General features: G+C 41.8%; 1 protein-coding gene across 1 annotated transcript; it reads right to left on the minus strand.

Moving 5' to 3' along the window:
• Nucleotides 1-939: 939 nt before the first annotated feature.
• On the minus strand, nucleotides 940-21,963 carry LOC115163036 (potassium channel subfamily K member 6). Its single transcript, XM_029714617.1, has 3 exons — nucleotides 21,185-21,963; nucleotides 5,355-5,750; nucleotides 940-2,231 (listed from the first exon to the last, which is right to left on the minus strand). The coding sequence occupies exons 1-3, from the start codon at nucleotides 21,498-21,500 to the stop codon at nucleotides 1,999-2,001; spliced, it is 945 nt and encodes a 314-aa protein (XP_029570477.1). The 5' UTR covers nucleotides 21,501-21,963; the 3' UTR covers nucleotides 940-1,998.
• Between the last annotated feature and the right edge of the window lie 192 nt (nucleotides 21,964-22,155).

The following is a 22,155-nucleotide window of genomic DNA, read 5'->3' on the forward strand; positions in this document are numbered from 1 at the left end:
TGGAGGAAAAAGGGGGAGGCTTGCAAGCCTAAGAACACCATCCCAACCGTGAAGCACCGGGGTGGTAGCATCATGTTGTGGGGGTGCTTTGCTGCAGGAGTGACTGGTGCTCTTCACAAAATAGATGGGAAAATGATGTGGATATATTCAAGCAACATCAAGACATCAGTCAGGAAGTTAAAGCTTGGTCGCAAAGGGGTCTTCCAAATGGACAATGACCCCAAGCATACTTCCAAAGTTGTGGCAAAATGGCTTAAGGACAACAAAGTCAAGGTATTGGAGTGGCCATCACAAATTCCTGACCTCAGTCCCATAGAACGTTTGTGGGCAGAACTGAAAAAGCTTGTGAGAGCAAGGAAGCCTACAAACCTGACTCCGTTACACCAGCTCTGTCAGGAGGAATGGGCCAAAATTCACCCAACTTATTGTGGGAAGCTTGTGGAAGGTTACCTGAAACGTTTGACCCAAGTTAAACAATTTAAAGGCAATGCCACCAAATACTAATTGAGTATGTAAACTGACCCACTGGAAATGTGATGAAAGAAATAAATGCTGAAATAAATCACTATTATGACATTTCACATTCTTAAAATAAAGTGATCCTAACTGACCTAAGACAGGGAATTTTTACTAGGATTAAATGTCATGAATTGTGAAAAACTGTTTAAATGTAGTTGGCTAAGGTGTATGTAAACTTCCGACTTCAACTAGATATTACAGATAATACAGTCCCAAACTGTTGTCATATCTAAGTGTGTTGGAATTCAAATGCCACTACCTCCCCATTTATGTCTGCTGGGAAACAGGAGTATGGGCCCTCCAACATTAGTCCCCTGGTTTAATGAACTGTCCAATTACATTCCTTCAGTAATATCAAATAAGGATTCAGGAATGTGGTGTGGCGTGAGGTCCACTATTACTGAAGCATGACACTTGATATTAATGAAAAAACAAGAGTGAATTTAGTTTAATAATTTTGTTATTACATTGGTTAAAATTATTACATTCATAAGTTACCCACTTCAATGTGATAATCAATGCATAATGTAATAATTACATTATGCACAAAAACTTTAGCATTATAAACATTGGCCATCTACATTATCAGCATTTATTCAATTATACATTTAAAAGCTATTACATTATTGTCTGTTATTACATTGTTAGTTGCTACATTGTTCAAGGTGGACAAACGTCATACATGCTAAAGTACATACTTTCACAATGACAGAAAATCCTAATATTTAACTTTAGACAACTACACATCAGAACACAGATACTTGGTTTTTATTTTCAAACCTTTTATTCCCTAAATTTGTAATCCGTCAGATGAAATACTTAATGTATTTGAAACACACAATCATGTTACACAACAGGAAAAACGAAGCCATGGGGGTCCTGGGAATGTGCTCCATCATATGACTCAAGACAAAGTCTCAAGCAATGGCTTTTTCACTTAATTACTGGGGAGAGGCAACAAACTCATTCAAAGATGGCCACTATAATGAGGTTGTTTAATTTTGAAACATCCGATATTTCTGTACGACCTTCCTTGATCAACCCTGACCTAAAACCACAAACGGGTACATGAAAATACATTCACAAGAAAATATCGGTATATGATAAACCTATCTATATATATTTTGGTCTGAAACAACATCAAAAAGTGACAAATAATCCTCATCAGTCCCAACCAGAAGTGTTCTCTAGAGGTTATGGAACAACAACCTTCTCCCACCTTGACGAACAACCCTTGCCAAGTGTTAACTGGGTGCACTGGGGCATCTGTAGAGTTCTGTTTCTTTTTGGTTCAGTTGAGCTGTCGTAGCAGGAAGGTCTGACCTGAGCTGTGAGTTTCCTCACAGCAGTAACGACAGTCTTTGGTGCCTATGCATGGTCAGGTTTTCAACTCATCCCCTGTGTTGCTGTAAAACAGTGACTGTTTAGCTGTTTGACCTGACTTGTGTAAAGGAGAACGGTCCAGAGTGGAGTGAGTCCTTATCGGTTGATGGTGTTATAGGAGGTCTGGGAGGCTGGATCCAGGGGCTTGGCCGAGGCCTCTGCCTCATGCTGGTCCTCAGGGCCGGCCTCGATAATGGGCTCCTTATCCTCCTCTGTATCCTCGTCACAGTGGGGGAGCTGGAAGAAAGAAGTCAGGCCATGCAGGTCGGCCATCCGGTGGAAGGCACGCAGGACCAGGTACATTATCATCAGCCCTAGAAACAGGTACACTGCAGAGGACAGAGAGAACAAAATTAATTCAACATCAGCTCCTTGAGCTGTGGGAAGAAGCGTTATACATGGACATAAGTCACTTGTCTCACGAAGCACAAACTCACCACACTGGTGTGCTCGTGGTGCATTCCTGATGGACAAGGTTTGTTTCAGTGCAGGTCAATAAGCAGAGTAGACTTACACCTCCCTTGTGACTTTAAATTCTGTCATGCCATGTTGTGGGGTATATATATATATATTTTTTTTTTGTACTTTTTACCCCTTTTTCTCCCCAATTTTGAGATATCCAAATTGGTAGTTACTGTCTTGTCCCATCGCTGCAACTCCCATACGGACTTGGGAGAGGCGAAGGTCGAGAGCAATGCGTTCTCTAAAACACGACCCTGCCAAGCCGCACTGCTTCTTGACACACTGCTCGCTTAACCCGGAAGCCAGCCGCACTAATGTGTCGGAGGAAACACTGTACAACTGGTGACCAAAGTCAGAGTGCATGCACCCGGCCCGCCACAAGGAGTCATTAGAGAGCGATGGGACACGGACAACCCGGTCAGCCAAACCCTCCCCTAACCTGGACGACACTAGGCCAATTGTGCGCCACCTCATGGGTCTCCCGGTCGTGGCCGGCTGCGACACAGCCTGGGATCGAGCCCGGGTCTGTAGTGATGCCTCTAGCACTGGGATGCAGTGCCTTAGACCGATTGCACCACTCGGGAGGCTTTGTAGGGTATTCACAGGAAAAGTGTATTCCGATGTGAGCAAAACCACCTATTTTCTAGTAGTTGCTAATCCTCCTAGGAAACGAGAACAACCAATCAGGAGGATCTGGCCTACATAGTTAGGGCCCTGTGTTTTGGTTGATCATGTCAGATGACAGATTTTAACCTTTGAGAATTACACCCAAAATTAAAGCAATTGTCTGTTTGGCCCTGTCCGGGGGTATCATCGGATGGGGCCACAGTGTCTTCTGATCCCTCCTGTCTCAGCCTCCAGTATTTATGCTGCAGTAGTTTGTGTGTCGGGGGGCTAGGGTCAGTCTGTTACATCTGGAGTATTCTCTTGTCTTATCCGGTGTCCTGTGTGAATGTAAATATGCTCTCTCTAATTCTCTCTTTCTCTCTTTCTTTCTTTCTCTCGGAGGACCTGAGCCCTAGGACCATGCCTCAGGACTACCTGGCATGATGACTCCTTGCTGTCCCCAGTCCACCTGGCCATGCTGCTGCTCCAGTTTCAACTGTTCTGCCTGCGGCTACGGAACCCTGACCTGTTCACCGGACGTGCTTGTTGCACCCTCGACAATTACTATGATTATTATTATTTGACCATGCTGGTCATTTACGAACATTTTAACATCTTGACCATGTTCTGTTATAATATCCACCCGGCACAGCCAGAAGAGGACTGGCCACCCCTCATAGCCTGGTTCCTCTCTAGGTTTCTTCCTAGGTTTTTGGCCTTTCTCAGGAGTTTTTCCTAGGGAGTTTTTCCCAGCCACCGTGCTTCTTTCACATGCATTGCTTGCTGTTTGGGGTTTTAGGCTGGGTTTCTGTACAGCACTTTGAGATTTCAGCTGATGTACGAAGGGCTATATAAATAAATTTGATTTGATTTGATTTTGTCTGAGGATGGTGCTGGACCATATGACATAAAAAATATATTAAAAAGGGGAAAGTGTGATGAACAAGCTTTAAATAAAAAGTTAAAATCCAGGTCATGTGACATGATCAAACAAAACACAGTGCCCTAAAACAAGGCAACAAGTTGCGTATTGAAGCACAACGCGCGCGAGGACCCCGAGACAACGCCAGAGCCAGCCACCACAATAGCAGTACAACAAACACCACTAGGCTCTAAACAGTGAGGTTATTTTGAGAGAGAATAAAAGGGTAATTCAATTAGACCTTAAACTAAGAGCATGACTCTGATAAATGTCATGTGACAATATGAAATCCCTCCCAGTACAAGTGGGGTAGATGGTGGTGTGGTATCGTTAACTCCCTACTGCAACATGTCCTTAAGATGAGAGCAATCACACCACACATTGCACTCTTCCCAAAACAAGAAGCCCAATTCAAATTCACACATGCAGTATACCAACCAAATCACTGACATTGTGAGATACATGGAGGGGGCAGTGGCTCGACACCGTTTAGTTTCCTCCTGAAAACCACAAGAGGGCCTCCTCAAACTTCTACAAATATAGTCAAAACGATAAACCGTATTCCATATATGCAGTATCAGAATTACATGTCTACGGTCAACACAGGGATAAGGAATGCATACATTTTCTTTCATCAGCTGAGCCAGGTTAACCGGGAAAGTCACGCCAAGTCATCATTCTGAACTAATATCTCCTGACATTTGGCCCACAAGAAGTCTAGACATTGAACACAATGTAGAGCATGTGGCTCAGTTGGTAGAGCATGGTGTTTGCAATGCCAGCATGGTGTGTGCAACGCCAGGGTTGTGGGTTCGATTCCCACGGGGGGCCAGTCCCCAAAAAAATTATTATAATAAATGCATGAAATGAAATGTATGCATTCACTACTGTAAGTCGCTCTGGATAAGAGCGTCTGTTACATGACTAAAATGTAATGTAATGTAAAATGTAGAGCAGAGGTGTCCTGTCCTCTCTCATCTTCAAATGAGGAGCATTTCAAATATCTTGCAATAAGCCCATAAAAACAAATTATAATAAATTTAGTAGTTCTTAAAAATCGCTTCCTTGGACGTTATGGACCCTTTTGACCGGAATGCACTACTTGAGGGGAGGAGGAGCACTCAGGAGGCACCATGATGACTTGGCGTGACTTTCCCAGTTAACCTTCACTCAAGTGTCTGCACATGGTCCAAACTGTCAAGTATACTTATTCCTATTCACACCCCTGTACTTAAAACATTGATGCAAACTCCACCCAATCATTCCGTCACTGTTCACACTATTGTTTCCTTGTTTTCTATTCATAGGAAAGAGACTTCAGGGCAAACAATTCTAACACGACATCATGAACACCAATATTTAAGTTGAATGAGTAATGAGTATCACAGAATTTCTATGACATCAGTTTGCGCAGTGTCAGTGTGCCACGCCCTGTTATCAAACAGACTAGTTCATGACTCACCCATCACAGAGATCTTATAGAGCGACCTGAACTTCTGTCCGGGCTTCTCGCCGGGCACGTAGTCGCCCAGGCCGATGGTACACAGCGTGATGAAGCAGAAGTATATGGCGTCCAGGAAGGACCAGGTGTCCTCGATGTGGCTGAAAACCACGGCGGGTACCACAAAGAAGCCCAGCACCACCAGCAGCAGCAGGATGGCAAAGTGGAAGGCAGTGGCGGTGAGAGGGTCCAGGCCGATCCTCTGGCGGCACATGCTGATGGGCCCGTAGGTCACCGGGTGCATGAGTCTCTGGACGCAGGCGGTGAGCACCAGCATGGTGAAGGGCACTCCCAGCAGGGCGTAGAAGATGGAGAAGGCTTTGCCCGTGTCCGACAGGGGCGTAGTGTGCCCATATCCTGGTGAGGGTGGAGAGAAAGTAAGAGAGAGAGAAAAAAAGAGCAAGAGCATAGAAGTTATTAGGATCCCATACAAGCAAACAGTACAATGGCAGATAACATGCCGTTGCCAGAGGTTACTGATCTCGCCATCCAACAAATTAAAGCTATGATGGAAACAAGTCGGTTATCATTGAACAAAATGAAAGTTAACACAATCCATGATAGAAACCGCAAACAATCAAAAGGTGAACCAGTAATAAGCTGAAACCTTTTTAAAGTAGGCTACCTAAGGGCTGATTTCTTTCATTTCAAGAGTAGCCGTTTTGAATAATCTGAAAAGCGTAACTCACTCACCCCTCTCAAATGTTAATTTGACTAATAAGCTAAGCTACCTCCCTTTTCCAACCCCCCCCCCCAAAAAGAGACATTCTAGAAAGTCCTTTCACTCAACAAAAACGAGCTGATCGTGGACTACAGGAGACAGCAGGAGAGTGAGCACGCCCCCCATCCAGACCGGGCCACAGTGGGGAGGGTCCTCAGCGTGCACATCACTAACAACCTGAAGAAGTTCGACGAATTGGCTTGTTGGAAAGGTGGCATCCTATGACGGTGCCACTTTAAAAGTCACTGAGCTCTTCAGTAAGGTCATTCTACTGCCAATGTTTGTCTATGGAGATTGCATGGCTGTGTACTTGGTTTTATACACCAGTCAGCAAAGGCTGTGGCTGAAATATCTGAATCCACTCATTTGAAGGGGTGTCCACATACATCAAAAAATAAAACGCAACATGTAAAGTGTTGGTCCCATGTTTCATGACCTGAAATAAAAGATGCCAGAAATTTCACACAAACAAAAAGCTTATTTCTCTAAAATATTGTGCACAAATTTGTTTACATCCCTGTTAGTGAGCATTTCTCCTTTGCCAAAACAATCTATCCACCTGACAGGTATGGCATATCAAGAAGATGAATAAACAGCATGATCATTACACAGGTGCACATTGTGCCAAAGGCCATTCTAAAATGTGCAGTTTTGTCACAACACGATGCCAAAGTTGTCTCAAGTTGTGGGAGTGTGCAATTGGCATGCTGACTTCAGGAATTTCCACCAGAGCTGTTGCCAGAGAATTGAATGTTCATTTCTCTACCATAAGCCACCTCCAATGTTGTTTTAGCAAATTTGGCAGTACGTCCAACTGGCCTCGCAACCGCAGACCACATGTATGGCGTTGTGGGTGGGCGGTTTGCTGATGTCAACGTTGTGAACAGAGTGCCCCATGGTGGCGGTGGGGATATGGTATGGGCAGCCATAGGCTACGGACAACAAACACAATTGCATTTTATCAATGGCCATTTGAATGTACAGAGATACCGTGATGAGATCCTGAGGCCCATTGTCGTGCCATTCATCCACTGCCATCACCTCATGTTTCAGCATGATAATGCACGGTCACATGTCGCAAGGATCTGTACACAATTCCTGGAAGCTGAACATGTCTCAGTTCTTCCATGGCCTGCCTACTCACCAGACATGTCACAAATTATGCATGTTTGGGATGCTCTGGATCGACGTGTACGACAGCGTGTTCCAGTTCCCACCAATATCTAGCAACTTCGCACAGCCATTCAAGAGTGGAACAACATTCCACAATCAACTCTATGCGAAGGAGATGAGTCGCGCTGCAATAAGCAAATGGCACTCACACCAGATACTGAGTGGTTTTCTGATCCACGCTCGTACCTTTTTTTTAAGGTATCTGATATATTTCGGTCTGTGATATTTCTTAAACTCTATAGTGTGCATTGTTTTCTATTTTATTATTGCACTGTTGGAGCAAATCTGTGTACGCGACAAATAAAACTTATTTGATTTGTAATAAAACCCCCAAAACTACTTTCAGGTCAAACTGTGTTCATTTCACGAGATACTCAAGTTATGTTAGTCTCCTGGAGAGTGAGAGGGGAACTCATATTTAGCCTAATATAGCCTGCAGACCACTACACAAAGGAACTCCCATGTGACAATAAATCAAAATAAGGTTGATGAAAGGGAGCGTCGCTTGCCTTTTCAATACTACATATTGCTGAACAAAACTTTACACAACAACCGTTCCTTCCGCAGATGGCCCTGTATGAACAGGGAAACGTGCATTTTAAAATAGCATTTGAATCAGATTTGACCTAACTACAAACGAGAGCAAAAACAGCTCAATTGACGGAAAGTAAAAACAGCCCTGGGATAAAAGGAATGCCTAGGTAATACAATATCATAGCTAAATAAATGTCCAGAGACAAAGCAAACACGGTCACAATACAAATCAAAGTTGGTTGGTCACGTACACAGTTTAGCAGATGTTATAGTGGTGGCAGGGAAATGACTAGCTCCTCACAATCAAGAAATGGCGGAACAAACCCAATTAACAAACCAAATAACACTAATCCTAATACAATCTATACGGATCTAGACCAGATTCATTCAAAGTGTGTATAGCAGTAGTTATATAGGATGAGCCATGACTAGAATAGAGTATATACACATATGAAGTTGGTAAAACAGTATGTAAACATTACTAAAGTGACCAGTGTTCAATGATTCTGTACATAGGGCAGTAGTCTCAAAGGAACTTGGTAGAGTACCGGGTGGTAGCCGGCTAGTGACAGTGTCTGAGATTCAGGGCGTGGTACTGGGCGGAGGCCGGCTTGTGGTGACTGTAACAGTCTGATGGCCTGGAGATAGACTGATAACCAGCTTCTCTCAGTCCCAGCGTTGATGCGCCTGTACTGTCGCTGCCTTATAGATGGTAGCGGGCCGTGGCTCGGGTCCTTGATGATAGTCTCGGCCTTCCTGATACACCAGGTGCTGTAGATGTCTTAGAGGGCAGGCGGTGTGCCCCCGATGATGCATTGGGCTGACCGCACCCGGTTGCGGACGGTGCAATTGCAGTACCATTACATTTCCATTTTAGTCATTTAGCAGACACTCTTATCCAGAGCGACTTACAGTAGTGAATGCATACATTTCATACATTTTTTTTTTTGTACTGGCCCCCCGTGGGAATCGAACCCACAACCCTGGCGTTGCACACACCATGCTGGTGTTGCAAACACCATGCTCTACCAACTGAGCCACAGGGAAGATTGTCACCACTACCAGGTGGTGATACAGCCTGACAGGATGCTCTCAATGGTTCATCTGTAGAAGTTTGAGGGTCTTAGGGGCCAAGACACATTTATTCATCCTCCAGAGATTGAAGAGGCACTGTTGCGCCGTCTGTGTGAAGGGACTATTTCAGGTAGTCAGTGATGTGCACGTCGATGAAGCTTTTGCGCCTCTCCACTGTGGCCCCGTCGATGTGGATGGGGGTGTGCCCTCTCTGCGGTCTCCTGTTGTCCATGATCAGCTCCTTCAATTTGTATATGTTGAGGGAGAGGTTATTTCCCTTGCACCATTCTGCCAAGGCACTCATCTCCTCCCTGTAGGCCGTCGTTGTTGGCAATCAGGCCTACCACTGTTGTGTCGTCAGCAAACTTGATGATTGAGTTGTAGTAGTGAGTGGCCACGCATTCATGGGTCAACAGGAATTAAAGGAGGGGGCTGAGCACGCACACCGTTTGCCCACCCCACCCCACCCCACCCCATGTTGGGGATCTGCGGTATTGAGGATCTGCGTGGCAGAGGTGTTACCTACCTTCCCCACTTGGGGTTGGCCCGTCAGGAAGTCCAGGACGCAGATGCACAGGGAGGGGTTCAGACCCAGGGATCTGAGCTCAGTGATGAGCTTGGAGTGCACTATGGTGTTGAAGGCTGAGCTGTAGTCGATCAACAGCATTCTTACATAGGTATTCCTCTTGTCCAGGTGGGATAAGGCAGTGTGCAATGCAATGGAGATTGTGTCGTCCGTAGATCTGTTGGGACGGTATGCAAATTGTAGTAGCTCTAGGGTGTCAGGTAAGATGGAAGTGATATGGTCCTTAACTAGCCTCTCAAAGCACTTCATGATTACATAAGTGAGTGCTACGGGGCGATAGTTTGACATCACTTCCATCACACTTTCTAGTTGTCTCCGTGCTGCTGTGCCGTTTGTTTCTACTTGACTACCTACCAAACTTTTCGCCTTTAATAACCATTTAATCCAAATCTGTATTTAACAAGTTTACCAACGTCTTAGTTTTGTCCTCACTCAACCTTTTTAAAAAAAAATTTATTTAACTTTTTCACACCAGATGCTTTATCTGGACATGGATCTGCAGGACAAAAAAATTAACATTATGCCTTCTCATTTAGAGGTCGACCGATTATGATTTTTCAACGCCGGTACTGATTATTGGAGGGCCAAAAAAAAGCCGATGCCGATTAAATTGGCCGATTTTTTAAATATTTATTTGTTACAATGACAATTACAACAATACTGAATGAACACTTACTTTAACTTAATATAATACATCAATAAAATCGATTTAGCCTCAAATAAATAATGAAACATCTTCAATTTGGTTTAAATAATGCAAAAACAAAGTGTTGGAGAAGAAAGTAAAAGTGCAATATGTGCCATGTAAGAAAGCTAACGTTTAGGGCACTGCGTTCATCCACCTCTGGCCTACTCGCCTCCCTACCTCTGCGGAAGCACAGTTCCCGCTCAGCCCAGTCAAAACTGTTCGCTGCTCTGGCACCCCAATGGTGGAACAAGCTCCTTCACGACGCCAGGACAGCGGAGTCAATCACCACCTTCCGGAGACACCTGAAACCCCACCTCTTTAAGGAATACCTGGGATAGGATTAAGTAATCCTTCTAACCCCCCCCTACCCTCCCCCCCCCCCCCCCAAAAGATATAGATGTACTATTGTAAAGTGGTTGTTCTACTGGATATCATAAGGTGAATGCACCAATTTGTAAGTCGCTCTGGATAAGAGCATCTGCTAAATGACGTAAATGTTAATGTTTAAGTGCCTTGCTCTTTCAGTGAAATACGGAACCGGTCCGTATTTTATCTAACGGGTGCCATCCCTAAGTCTAAATATTCCTGTTACATTGCACAACCTTCAATGGTATGTCATAATTACGTAAAATTCTGGCAAATTAGTTCGCAACGAGCCAGGCAATGAACGCAAGAGCAGTGACACAATTTCATGTTAGCAGGCAATATTAACTAAATATGCAGGTTTAAAAATATATACTTGTGTATTGATTTTAAAGAAAGGCATTGATGTTTATGGTTAGGTACATTGGTGCAACGACAGTGCTTTTTTCGCAAATGTTAAATCATCACCCGTTTGTCGAAGTAGGCTGTGATTCGATGAGAAATTAACAGGCACCGCATCGATTATATGCAACGCAGGACACGTTAGATAAACTAGTAATATCATCAACCATGTGTAGTTAACTAGTGATTATGTTAAGATTGATAGTTTTTTATAAGATAAGTTTAATAGTAGCTAGCAATTTACCTTTGCTTCTTGCTGCCCTCGCGTATCAGGTAGTCAGCCTGCCATGCAGGCTCCTCGTGGAGTGCAATGTAAGGCAGGTGGTTAGAGCGTTGGACTAGTAACAAGAAGGTTGCAAAAACGAATCACCCCTGAACAAGGCAGTTAACCCCCGTTCTAGGCCGTCATTGAAAATAAGAATGTGTTCTTAATCTGACTTGCCTAGTTAAATAAAGGTGTAGTAAAAAAATATATAATTGTTTAAAAAAATATATTTTTTTACAAAAAATAAAAATACATTTAAAAAAAAAATTGTTTTTTTAAAATAACCCCCCAAAAAAATTCGAAAAAATATTTAATAATTTAAAATAAAATAAAAATACATTCATCATAAAAATAAAATAAAAAACTAAAATATAAAAACATTAAAAAATAATAAATTCTAATATAAAAAATATATAAAAATAAAATAAATAAAAAAAATATAAAAACTATTTCGGCAATTCGGTGGCCAAAAATACCGATTGTTATGAAAACTTGAAATCGGCCCTAATTAAAATCGGCCATTCCGATTAAATCGGTCGACCTCTATTCTCATTGCAGGTCGCTGTACTCATAATATGCAGGAGTACTATCGCCTTATGTGAGGATAGCCAAGTTGCAAGCCCGGCTTCAAACGCAATCATTAGGTAAGGGCAATTTAAGTGTAGGAAAGGATGATACAGCATCTGTGCCACCAGTAAATACAGGTAGTAGTGTTAATCCCCCTGCACAGTCCCAGCAGCCGGACAATTTTTTCACGGCTTCTTGAAAGAAATGCTGTCGGCATGATCAACCGGTGTCGCTCATTCAGCCGATGGAAACTGTCAACCGGTATTCACCACTAAGCAACGAGTCTGAGTCACAGCCTTCTCAGGTCTCTCCTCCACCCATTACAGGGTTTGAGCCGCCGAAGCCTCCCACCATTAGCTCTGACAAATTGAAAACCCTAGTCATTGGCGACTCCATTACCCGCAGTATTAGACTTAAAAATAATCATCCAGCGATCATACACTGTTTACCAGGGGGCAGGGCTAATGACGCAAAGGCAAGTCTGAAGATGGTGCTGGCTGAGGTCGGCACCAAAGATGTTAGGATGAAACAGTCAAAGGCCCTAAGCGCAAAATAGCTTCAGCGTGTAGCTTAGCTAGAAAGATGTGTTGGCATCGAGTAATTGTCTCTTGCTCCCTCCCAGTTACGGAGAGCGATTAGCTCTACAGAAGACTCGCACAACTCAATCGCTGGTTGAGAACTCTCCCAAAAGATTGAATTTGTCGATAATTGGGCCCTCTTTCTTGAGATTCATGCAGTGGTGGAAAAAGTACCAAATTGTCATACTTGAGTAAAAGTTTTAAAAAATACCTTAATAGAACATGACTCAAGTCACCCAGTAAAATACTACTTGAGTAAAAGGTATAAAAGTATTTGTTTTTAAATATACTTAAGTATCAAAAGTAAATGTAATTGCTAAAATATCCTTAAGCATCACTAGTAATATTATAAATCATTTCAAATTCCTTACATTAAGCAAACCAGATGGCACCATTTTCTTGTTTTTATTTACAGATAGCCAGGGGAACACTCCAACACTGGAGGGGTGATCTCATCTTATCTATCAACATAGAGCCCTGTCTAACTCCTCTAGCTCGACAATGAGACAGCAAGCCTTCCAGCTTAGTAGAGGCTACCATTAGCACAGCTCAGTTTTCCCCGTCGAGACAGTGTCTGTGCCTCAATCTAGGTCGGGCAAAACTAAACATGGCGGTATTCGCTTTAGCAATCTCACTGGAATAAAAGACCTCCTCCATTCCTGTCATTATTGAAACAGATTGTGAAACCTCACATCTCAAAGTAGGACTACTTAAATGTTAGATACCTCATTTCCAAGGCAATTAACTAATCAAAAATTTGATGCGATTGGCCTGACAAACATGGCTTAAGCCTGATGAAGTAACTGCGTTAAATGAGGCCTCTCCTCCTGGTTACACTAGTGATCATATCCCCCACACATACCGCAAAGGCGGTGTTGCTAACATTTATGACAGCAAATTTACATTTCCAAAAGAAAAATATGGCGTTTTCTTCTTTTGAGGTTCTAGTCATGAAATCTATGCAGCCTACTCAATCAATTTTATAGCTACTGTTTACAGGCCTCCTGGGCCGTATACAGCATCCCTCACGGAGTTCCATGAATTCCTATCAGAACAGGTAGTCATGGCAGACAATATTCACATTTCTGGTGACGTCAATATTCACATGGAGAAGTCCAAAGACCCACTCCAAAATGCTTTCGGAGCACTCATCAACTCTGGGTTCTAGACGCCCTTCCAGACTCCCTTCACCTAGCCAAGGACGTCAGAGTAGAAACATCTGTTAACCCTTTAAACCAATAGAAATCTAGAATGCTGCCGTAGATTACTGAGAATTGTTTTGATAAAACTAATTGTCTCAAGTGACAATTTCGAGTTAACTTAGTTTTAAAACAGCACAACCTCTTCTTTAAATGACACCACATTTATGTCAATAGGAATGACAACATTTGTCTTCCATTGTGTAAAGATTAACACAACAAAAAACTTGAGTATTTAAACTGTAGTAAATCTGACTAAATTACTCACTCAGAATGTAATGTACCAAGTATAATATATTATACTGAAATATTATTTACATAAATATTTTTAAATATTTATTTTTATGCCAGAGGACAATATTCAGAAAGTATTTCATAATCCACAAAGTAATCTATTTGATTGTTACAGAAGTATGAATTGTTGTCAATGTAAAAATGCAAACAACTATTCAGAGACCATTTCAAAATGTAGATAACCTCTCTCAAAAAGATTTAGTACAAACCAGGCCTGACACAAAATGTAGAAATAGTAGCCTACTTTGACAACAATTCAGTGAATTGGATTTGGTGGCAGACAGGTTGGCGTTAAACACCAGATCTGAAAAAAATAAACACTCATACCACTTTTAAAAACAACTCTAAAACCCCTGCCACTTTAGGCCTCCTATCATCTCCAACTCCTCTTCCTCCCTGCCTTCTGCTGCTGAGCCCTGACTCTACACATCACTTCACTCACCTTCACTGACCTAAGAGAAACAGACTGAGGGAGAGAGAGGAGCAGAGCAACAAATGGGATACAATTGTGGTCAGAAACGTCATCGCTCTCTCACACACCGTCTCTCAACCTTACACACGCTCATCTTTCCATAATAAATTGTGTGATACAGTTACTCGCCTCCCATTCCACCCACCCGCACACATTATGATGCTATACAGCACTTTGAAATCAAATCAACCAAAATGATTTTATGAAACCCTTAGTGGCCAGATTGTTTGAGTTAATGGTGTGCGTATGTACAGTGTGTCAGACTGATGGATAATCAGACAGGAGAGAGTACACAAAAATACATTAATGAATATGTTCATAGATGGGTCATATTATAACCATAAAGGCTATATAGGGTACACACACTCCAAGACCCATGGTCAGGTTATAACCATAAAGGCTATATAGGGTACACACACTCCAAGACCCGTGGTCAGATTACTTTCCATAGATGGTAAGAAGTCAAAGTATGTCGCACAAGTTTATAGATTCAACACGTCAACCACTGCTTATTTATTTAGGATGTAGAAAATAAAATATTAAAAGATGACACTGTGTGCAATTTAGCTAAACAGGTTTAGAATAATTCCTAATCTATTTTGATGGGCAAACAAAGTTAAGTGGTTGTCTTTGTAGGGAGGGAGTGAGGTGATCATGTGACAGCGTTGGGAGCGAAGCACAATGTTGCCTCCAACTCTCCTTTTCTTGCCCGACAGGCAAACTACAGATGTTAGCTGCTTCGTTACAAAGCTAGGACAGTTTTGAAAAAATGAATTGCTTTGGTAGAAATAGGACAACAAAAGGAAATGTGTTAGCTGGCTATGTAAACAAATATCATTGCAACTCAATATCATATGAGCTCCACTGCACGGACATCTACCCTAACACTACAGATAAACTGTCAAATAATAGGAATGCAAGGCAATGTATAGCCTATAAATATCTGTACCTTCCCCCAAGTGAGGATGGCCTTCACTTCAGCAGTGATGAATTCATGAACTTCGAGGAAAACATCATGATCATTAGAAAACAAAATGACGGACTCCTCTTAGTGTATGCATATTTCTCCAAAACTTAGTCGTACCGAGTCTGCACAGAACTGCCAGGACCTCGGATCAATGGAGACACTAGTTTTTTTATTTTTTAAATGTTATCCTGTATCTCGACACAGTAACCAAATACAGTCATGGCCTAGAAACCTTCCAGCTGTCTACTGGACCCTATTCCAACTAAACTACTGAAAGAGCTACTTCCTGTGCTTGGCACTCCTATGTTGAACATAATAAACGTCTCCCTATCATCCTGCTGTATTCCAAGCTCACTAAAAATGGCAGTAATAAAGCCTCTCCCGAAAAAGCCAAACCTTGACACGGAAGTTAAATCTCCCATTCCTCTCAAAAACTTTATTAAGAACACCATTCCACAGGGATGTTGGCCCATGTTGACTCCAATGCTTCCCAGTTGTGTGAAGTTGGCTGGATGTCCTTTGGGTGGTGGACCATTCTTGATACACACTGGAAACTTGTGTGGAAAAACCCAGCAGCATTGCAGTTCTTGACACAAACATGTGCGCCTGGCACCTACTACCATACCCCGTTCAAAGGCACTTAAATCTGAACTCATGAGGCCGCAGATGCTCACCCACATCCACCACACATTGCTCGCAAAACCTCTTAGTGACTCCCCCCTTGACAGTAGAGATTTCTTTTACACTTTAGAGTTAATTTCATGCAATTCTACACATTTTGCAATGGGGCGTAGAATAGATTAAGCAATGTTAAAACAAATTTCATGCAATTCTACTCATTTCGCCATGGGGTGGAGAGTCAAATTAGCTGTTTTACAGTTAATTTCCTGCAATTCTACACTAGTCATAGTGTGGAGAGAAATTATGTCTGAGTGAGACTAATTTACAAAATCAATGGGGGCCCCAAAGCCAGTAATTCAACCATGATAACATCTTTTAGATAGCTAAATTAGTTTAGCTGCTAGCTATCTAAAAGATGTTAGCTGACATGGGCTAATTGACTCACTATCAGTGACTGAGTAAAACTGCTGATGCACAACCACATTTTGAAATTGTACCTTGTTTAGTGTAGTCAGTCTACTATTCTAACTGACCCTGAATGAGTCAGTGGAAATTGATCTGAGGGTCTTCAAAAGGAGGGCCGCCAGTTGCCCATCCCTACTCCAATAACTAACCTCTACGGCAGGGGTGGGCAACTACAGTCAGAGAGCCTTTTTTTTTTATTTTACCTTTATTTATACAGGTTTATTCTCATTGAGATAAATATCTCTTTTCCAAGAGAGACCTGGTCCAATAGCAGCAAGGGGAACAACGTTTCAGACAAACCAAATTACATACACAACATTAAACAATACTATAAACACACATACAGTACAACAAAAACATATTACATTTAAAAACAAACATCTTGACTAAAAACAGCTGGCCTAAAAACAATTACACTCTTCTATGATATATACATCGATCAAGTGTTTGAACTCCAACGAAACTAGATCATCACATTTTAAAATGTTCAAAAGAGAATTCCAGGACCACGGTGCTAAGTAACAAACTATTTCTACCATGACCGGTTCTAATTTTTGGTACTGTTAGAAGCAAATCAGAATGGGACCGTAATTGATACTTATTTACTGACCTAACTAAAAAAAGAACAGAGATAAAATGGCATTTTACTCAATATGGCCTTATAAATCAGTGTATACCAGTGTTTAAGCCTACGCAAGGTCAATGACGACCAGCCAACAGCGGTGTAGAGATCACAATGTGTTAGACGTTTCTGATTTGTAATGAACCTGAGGGCTGCATGATACACTGAATCAAGTGCTCTCATGGTAGTGGCTGAGGCCTGCATATATATATAACATCACTAAAATCTATAACCGACAGTAATGTACATAGTACCAGCTCCTTCCTGGCCTCAAAAGAAAAACAACCTTATGCCGGTAATAAAAACCTATTTTCAGCTTGAGCTTCCTTATCAAGTTCTCTACATGCATAGTGAAGCTCAGCATCAACCCACACACCCAAATATTAGTACACTTTAACTTGCTCTATATTATGTCCAGCCAATGTAGCAATGACATGATTTGTAACATGCCTGGTATTTGAAAATACCATGCATTTTCTTTTACCCGAATTTAGAAATCAGCTTTAAATTATACAGATTCTGTTTGATGTTAAATGCTCTTTGGGCATTTTCAAAAGCTAAAGAAACTACTACCACTTGAATAAATAACAGTATCATCTGCATAAAAATGAACATCCGCTGTTTCAATAAGATCCCCAATGTTGTTGATATACAAAATGAACAACAGTGGGCCCAAAATAGAACCTTGCAGAACACCTGAGCACACCTCTATGGACTCAGATTTGCAACCATCCGCCATTACACATTGTGTACGATTTGATAGGTAATTTATAAACCAATCTAGAGCATGACCAGTAATTCCACAACATTTTAACCTTTGCACTAACACAGCATGGTCCACGGTGTCAAAAGCCTTCGACAAATCAATAAAAACAGACACACAATGTAACTTCTTATCAAGAGCACAGCGGATGTTATTTAAAACCTTCAATGTTGCTGAAACAGTGCTGTGGCCAGACCTAAAACCTGATTGCATTCCATTTAAGATGTTTTCTTGGAAGTAGGTCTTTAGCTGCCTACTAACTAAGGACTCCAGTACCTTTGATAGTACAGACCATTTTGAAATGTGTCGATAGTTGTCAAGTAGCGAGGGATCTCCACCTTTCAGGAGAGGCAGTACAAAAGCAGATTTCCATAACTTGGGGATTTCCTTAACATCAAGTGTAAGGGTAAAAACTCATGTTAAGGGGGGAGCAATGATGTCAGCAGCTAGGAGTAGGAGGCGGGGGTCTAGTTCATCAGAACCAGGGGATTTTTTTTATCAATTTCTTTCAGGGCTTTACACACTTCTGAAACAGAGAAGGATGAAAAGGAAAACCTGGTGAAGGAGTGCACAGGGGTGTCAGGTACATTTATAGGGGGCTCAATTATACCTTTGACCTTTTCAAATAAGCTGCCTGCATCTAAAAAAATGCTGGTTCAAGGCTTTCAGAATGGAGGTTCTCTCAGTTACAATCTGAGTGTCGACCAACAATTGTTTAGGAAGCTGTGTATCTTTTCTGCACTCCAAACCTTTCACTACTTGCCAAAATGTGGATGGATTATTAAAATTTTGTGAAGTAGATTTCAGGTAGTGGTCTGCTTTCAATTTACAGATCATAGCCACACCCATATTTCAAAGACATTTAAAAGCCATCCAATCATCTGCCAAACCAGTCCCTCTTGCTTTAGCCCACATAGCATTTTGTTCCCTTATGATTTTTGTAAGTTCCTCAGTAAACCAAGGGTTCTCTCTGCCCTTAATCCTGATTTTTTTTAAAAGGGGCATGCCTATTGCATACATCCTGGAATGCGTTGTGGAAGTAAGAAAAGGCTAGTTCAACATCAGGGATTAATTCCATTCAATGCTAGATACATCATGTATAAAACCTTGAATATCAAACCGCTTCCAGTTTCTTTTCATAATGACACGTGGAGAATGCTTAGGAATTTTACCATCTCTCACACAGACAATAGCACAGTGAAAATAGCAGAAGCATTAAAACGATGAGGAGTATTGGTTAAGATCAAATCAATCAAAGAGGATATTTTATATTCAACCTAGTTACCCTATTGACAATCTGAGTAAGATTGTAGGTATTGCACAGAATTTTAAGTTGATCAGAGCTAGATGTTAGCCAGTCCTGATTCACCCATCAGGACAAACTCAGAATTGACATTCTGTGATAACAATTTGAAAATACAATCCAGAGAGCCAGCAGTAGCAGATGGTCTATAACAGCAAGATACAACAATATTTAAAGATGAGCCAAGGTTTAGGTTCAAAGATAGATATTCAAATTGCTTAGGTTTAGTAACAGAAGTCAGAATGACCACAGAGAACTTGTCTTTTACATATACAGCAACACCACCACCCTTAGATTTACGATCTGTACGAAAAACATAACCATTTATACCAACATTTTTGTCTGTAATAGATTTTTTAAGCCAGGTTTCAGAAAGCATAAATACATCCGGGTCGGCAGTTTTTATCCATATATTCACAAAATCAAGCGTCGGCAGAAGGCTTCTTACATTCATATGCAAAACCTTCAGGCCACTCTGACTACTTAATTCGGCAGGGGTAAGAATGTCAGGACCTGGATTAGACTGGACATTTCCAGACAAAAGAAGCAGCAAGATAAATGGCAAGTCTAGATCGAGGGTTACAACATTTGGAGTTACAGACAGCACTTGAACGAGACTCCATAGTCACCAGAGTCTTTAACGCCACATATTTCAGGAGATGTGTGAAGTCCAGAGACATGGTTAAGTACCAAGAGAACAGTCCTGACATGTAAGCGCAAGAGTCCGATTTCTCCCATATTGTTCGGGAGAAATGTGCGTAGATCTCATGTGCATTTCCGGAGCAAGCGTGGGGTTTCTCACAATACTCGAGGGAGAAACAATCATATATTTCCTCATTCACAGTGCAACGGGCTCCAAAGTATCGCCAACATTGTAAAAGCCAAGGGTAGACACCAGCAAAATGAACAGCAGCATCATGTTGCCACAACAAAGGAGTTAAATACTTATTGTCACGACTTCGGCCGAAGTGTTGCAATGAGGAGAGTGTTGCAGTGAATTGGCCCAGCGTCGTCCAGGTTAGCGTCATCCAGACGCCGATCAATCTGTATCAAACGCAGCCAGCCAAATCTGGCCTGCTTGGTGTCACACTTTTAATCCATCCCTAGCAAACACGGCTGATTAATCAAATTGCATTCTGAACTGAAGATCATGATTAGGTGATTATTTGAGTCAGGTGTGTTAGCTGGGGCAAAACTGACACCAATCAGGCCCTCAGGGACTAGAATTGCCCACCCCTTCTCTACGGGATCGGTGTCCCCCCCGCCCCGCGGGACAGTTGAGCTAACATAGGCTGATGTGATTAGCATGAGGTTGTAAGTAACAAAAAAAATTCACAGGACAGAGACTGATATGGGCAGAAAGCTTAAATTCTTGTTGATCTAACTGCACGGTCCAATTTACAGTAGCTATTACAGTGAAAGAATACCATGCTATTTTTTGAGGAGTGCGCACAATTATGAAATTGAAAATGTAATAATAAACGAGTTAGGCACATTTGGGCAGTCTTGAGACAACATTTTGAACAGATATGCAATGGTTCATTGGATCAGTCTAAAACTGTGCACATACACTGCTGCCATCTAGTGGCCAAACCCTGAATTGCGCCTGGGCTGGAATAATACATTATGGCCTCTTGCATTTCAATGATGGTAAAGAGTAAAACGCATGGTTTTTTCTTTGTATTATCTTTTACCATATCTAATGTGTTATTCTCCTAGATTAACTTCACATTTCCACAAACTTCAACGTGTTGCCTTTAAAATGGTATCAAGAATATGAATATCCTTGCTTCAGGTCCTGAGCTACAGGCAGTTAGATTTGGGTATGTCAATTTAGGCGAAAATTGAAAAAAAGGGTCCGATCCTTATTAACACACTGATACCGGGGCAAGGTTACCTGAAAATCACAAGGGCCCATTGATGCGTGGCATGTTTTTAGTCACGGAATACAAAATAATGCCCAGTAGGAACTGCAATTGTAATCTGTAAACGATCAGTGTTTCCTTGAGTATCTTGCTATATTAGCACTTAAATTGTTTAGAATTGTCTATATGGATTTGTCTTATATGGACCAACCGAAACAAAACGGAAACGATGTCGGCCTAACAACGACAAGTATAGGCTATTTACTTACCGACTGTCGTTACTAAAGTGTTGGCGAAGAACAAAGAGGAAGCAAAGTCCCAATTTGAACTCGCAGAAGAATTCGGAAGGATAGATATTCCATACTTATTGGCTTGTAAAACTTTCTCCAAAAAGTTTTCAAGTGATGTTGCATTGACGCAACTTTGGTTGAGAAACTCTTCTTTCAGGACTTGTATGTCAATTTTTAGTTTGTCCTCCACCGGCCGTTCGATGGTGGAGAAAACAAGCGCTCCGATCAACAGATAAGCAACATAGAATAGTATAAAACCTGTAAGCAGTATCCAAGATTTGTACCCCGAAGACATTTCCCCCTTTTTCCGCTTGCAATGTCATCCGCCAAACTGTTACTTTGTAGCCTACTTCCGTGGCCCCGTCGTCTCCTCAAGTTTTAAGTTTTGGCTGTCCTCCACCCCACTGGTACAAGTTTGACAGGGGTGTGTTCAAACGCCTAGAACTCTGCAGATAAACATTTTGAGAATACACTGCTCCCTGCTGTTCCTAATGATAACCGCAAGTTCTTGGTCTTTTACGTTGTATTTCTATCTGCAACGATATCAACGTTTCAATCCTCCAAATAAGCCCCAGAAAATAGACCAAGACCTGATCCAGAAACAGTGGGGAGGGCTACCCTTTTCCCCAGAGGGTTCTCTTTTGGGTTTTCAAACCCGGATAGGGAAAATATAGGGAAAAGGCTCCAACAATCCCTAGGAGAAGCTATAGACTAAATTATCCAGTCAGTCTCAGATTTGTGAACACTAAAGTGAGGCCAAAGGACCAAAAAGGAACTAGAGCATTCCACCCTTCTAGTTTCATATGTCCATAAGGGCTTCATATAGTTATTGCAGACAGAGATTGCTTCTTGAGCTTTTATGTAAAACTAATACATGTGATTAAGGGGAGCCATCGGATCACATGCTGCAGCTGAAGAAAACAGCATCACCAGGATATGTTTTTCTTCTT

The sequence above is a fragment of the Salmo trutta genome, chromosome 26, assembly GCF_901001165.1.
Source record: "Salmo trutta chromosome 26, fSalTru1.1, whole genome shotgun sequence".
In the NCBI taxonomy this organism is placed as follows: domain Eukaryota; kingdom Metazoa; phylum Chordata; class Actinopteri; order Salmoniformes; family Salmonidae; genus Salmo; species Salmo trutta.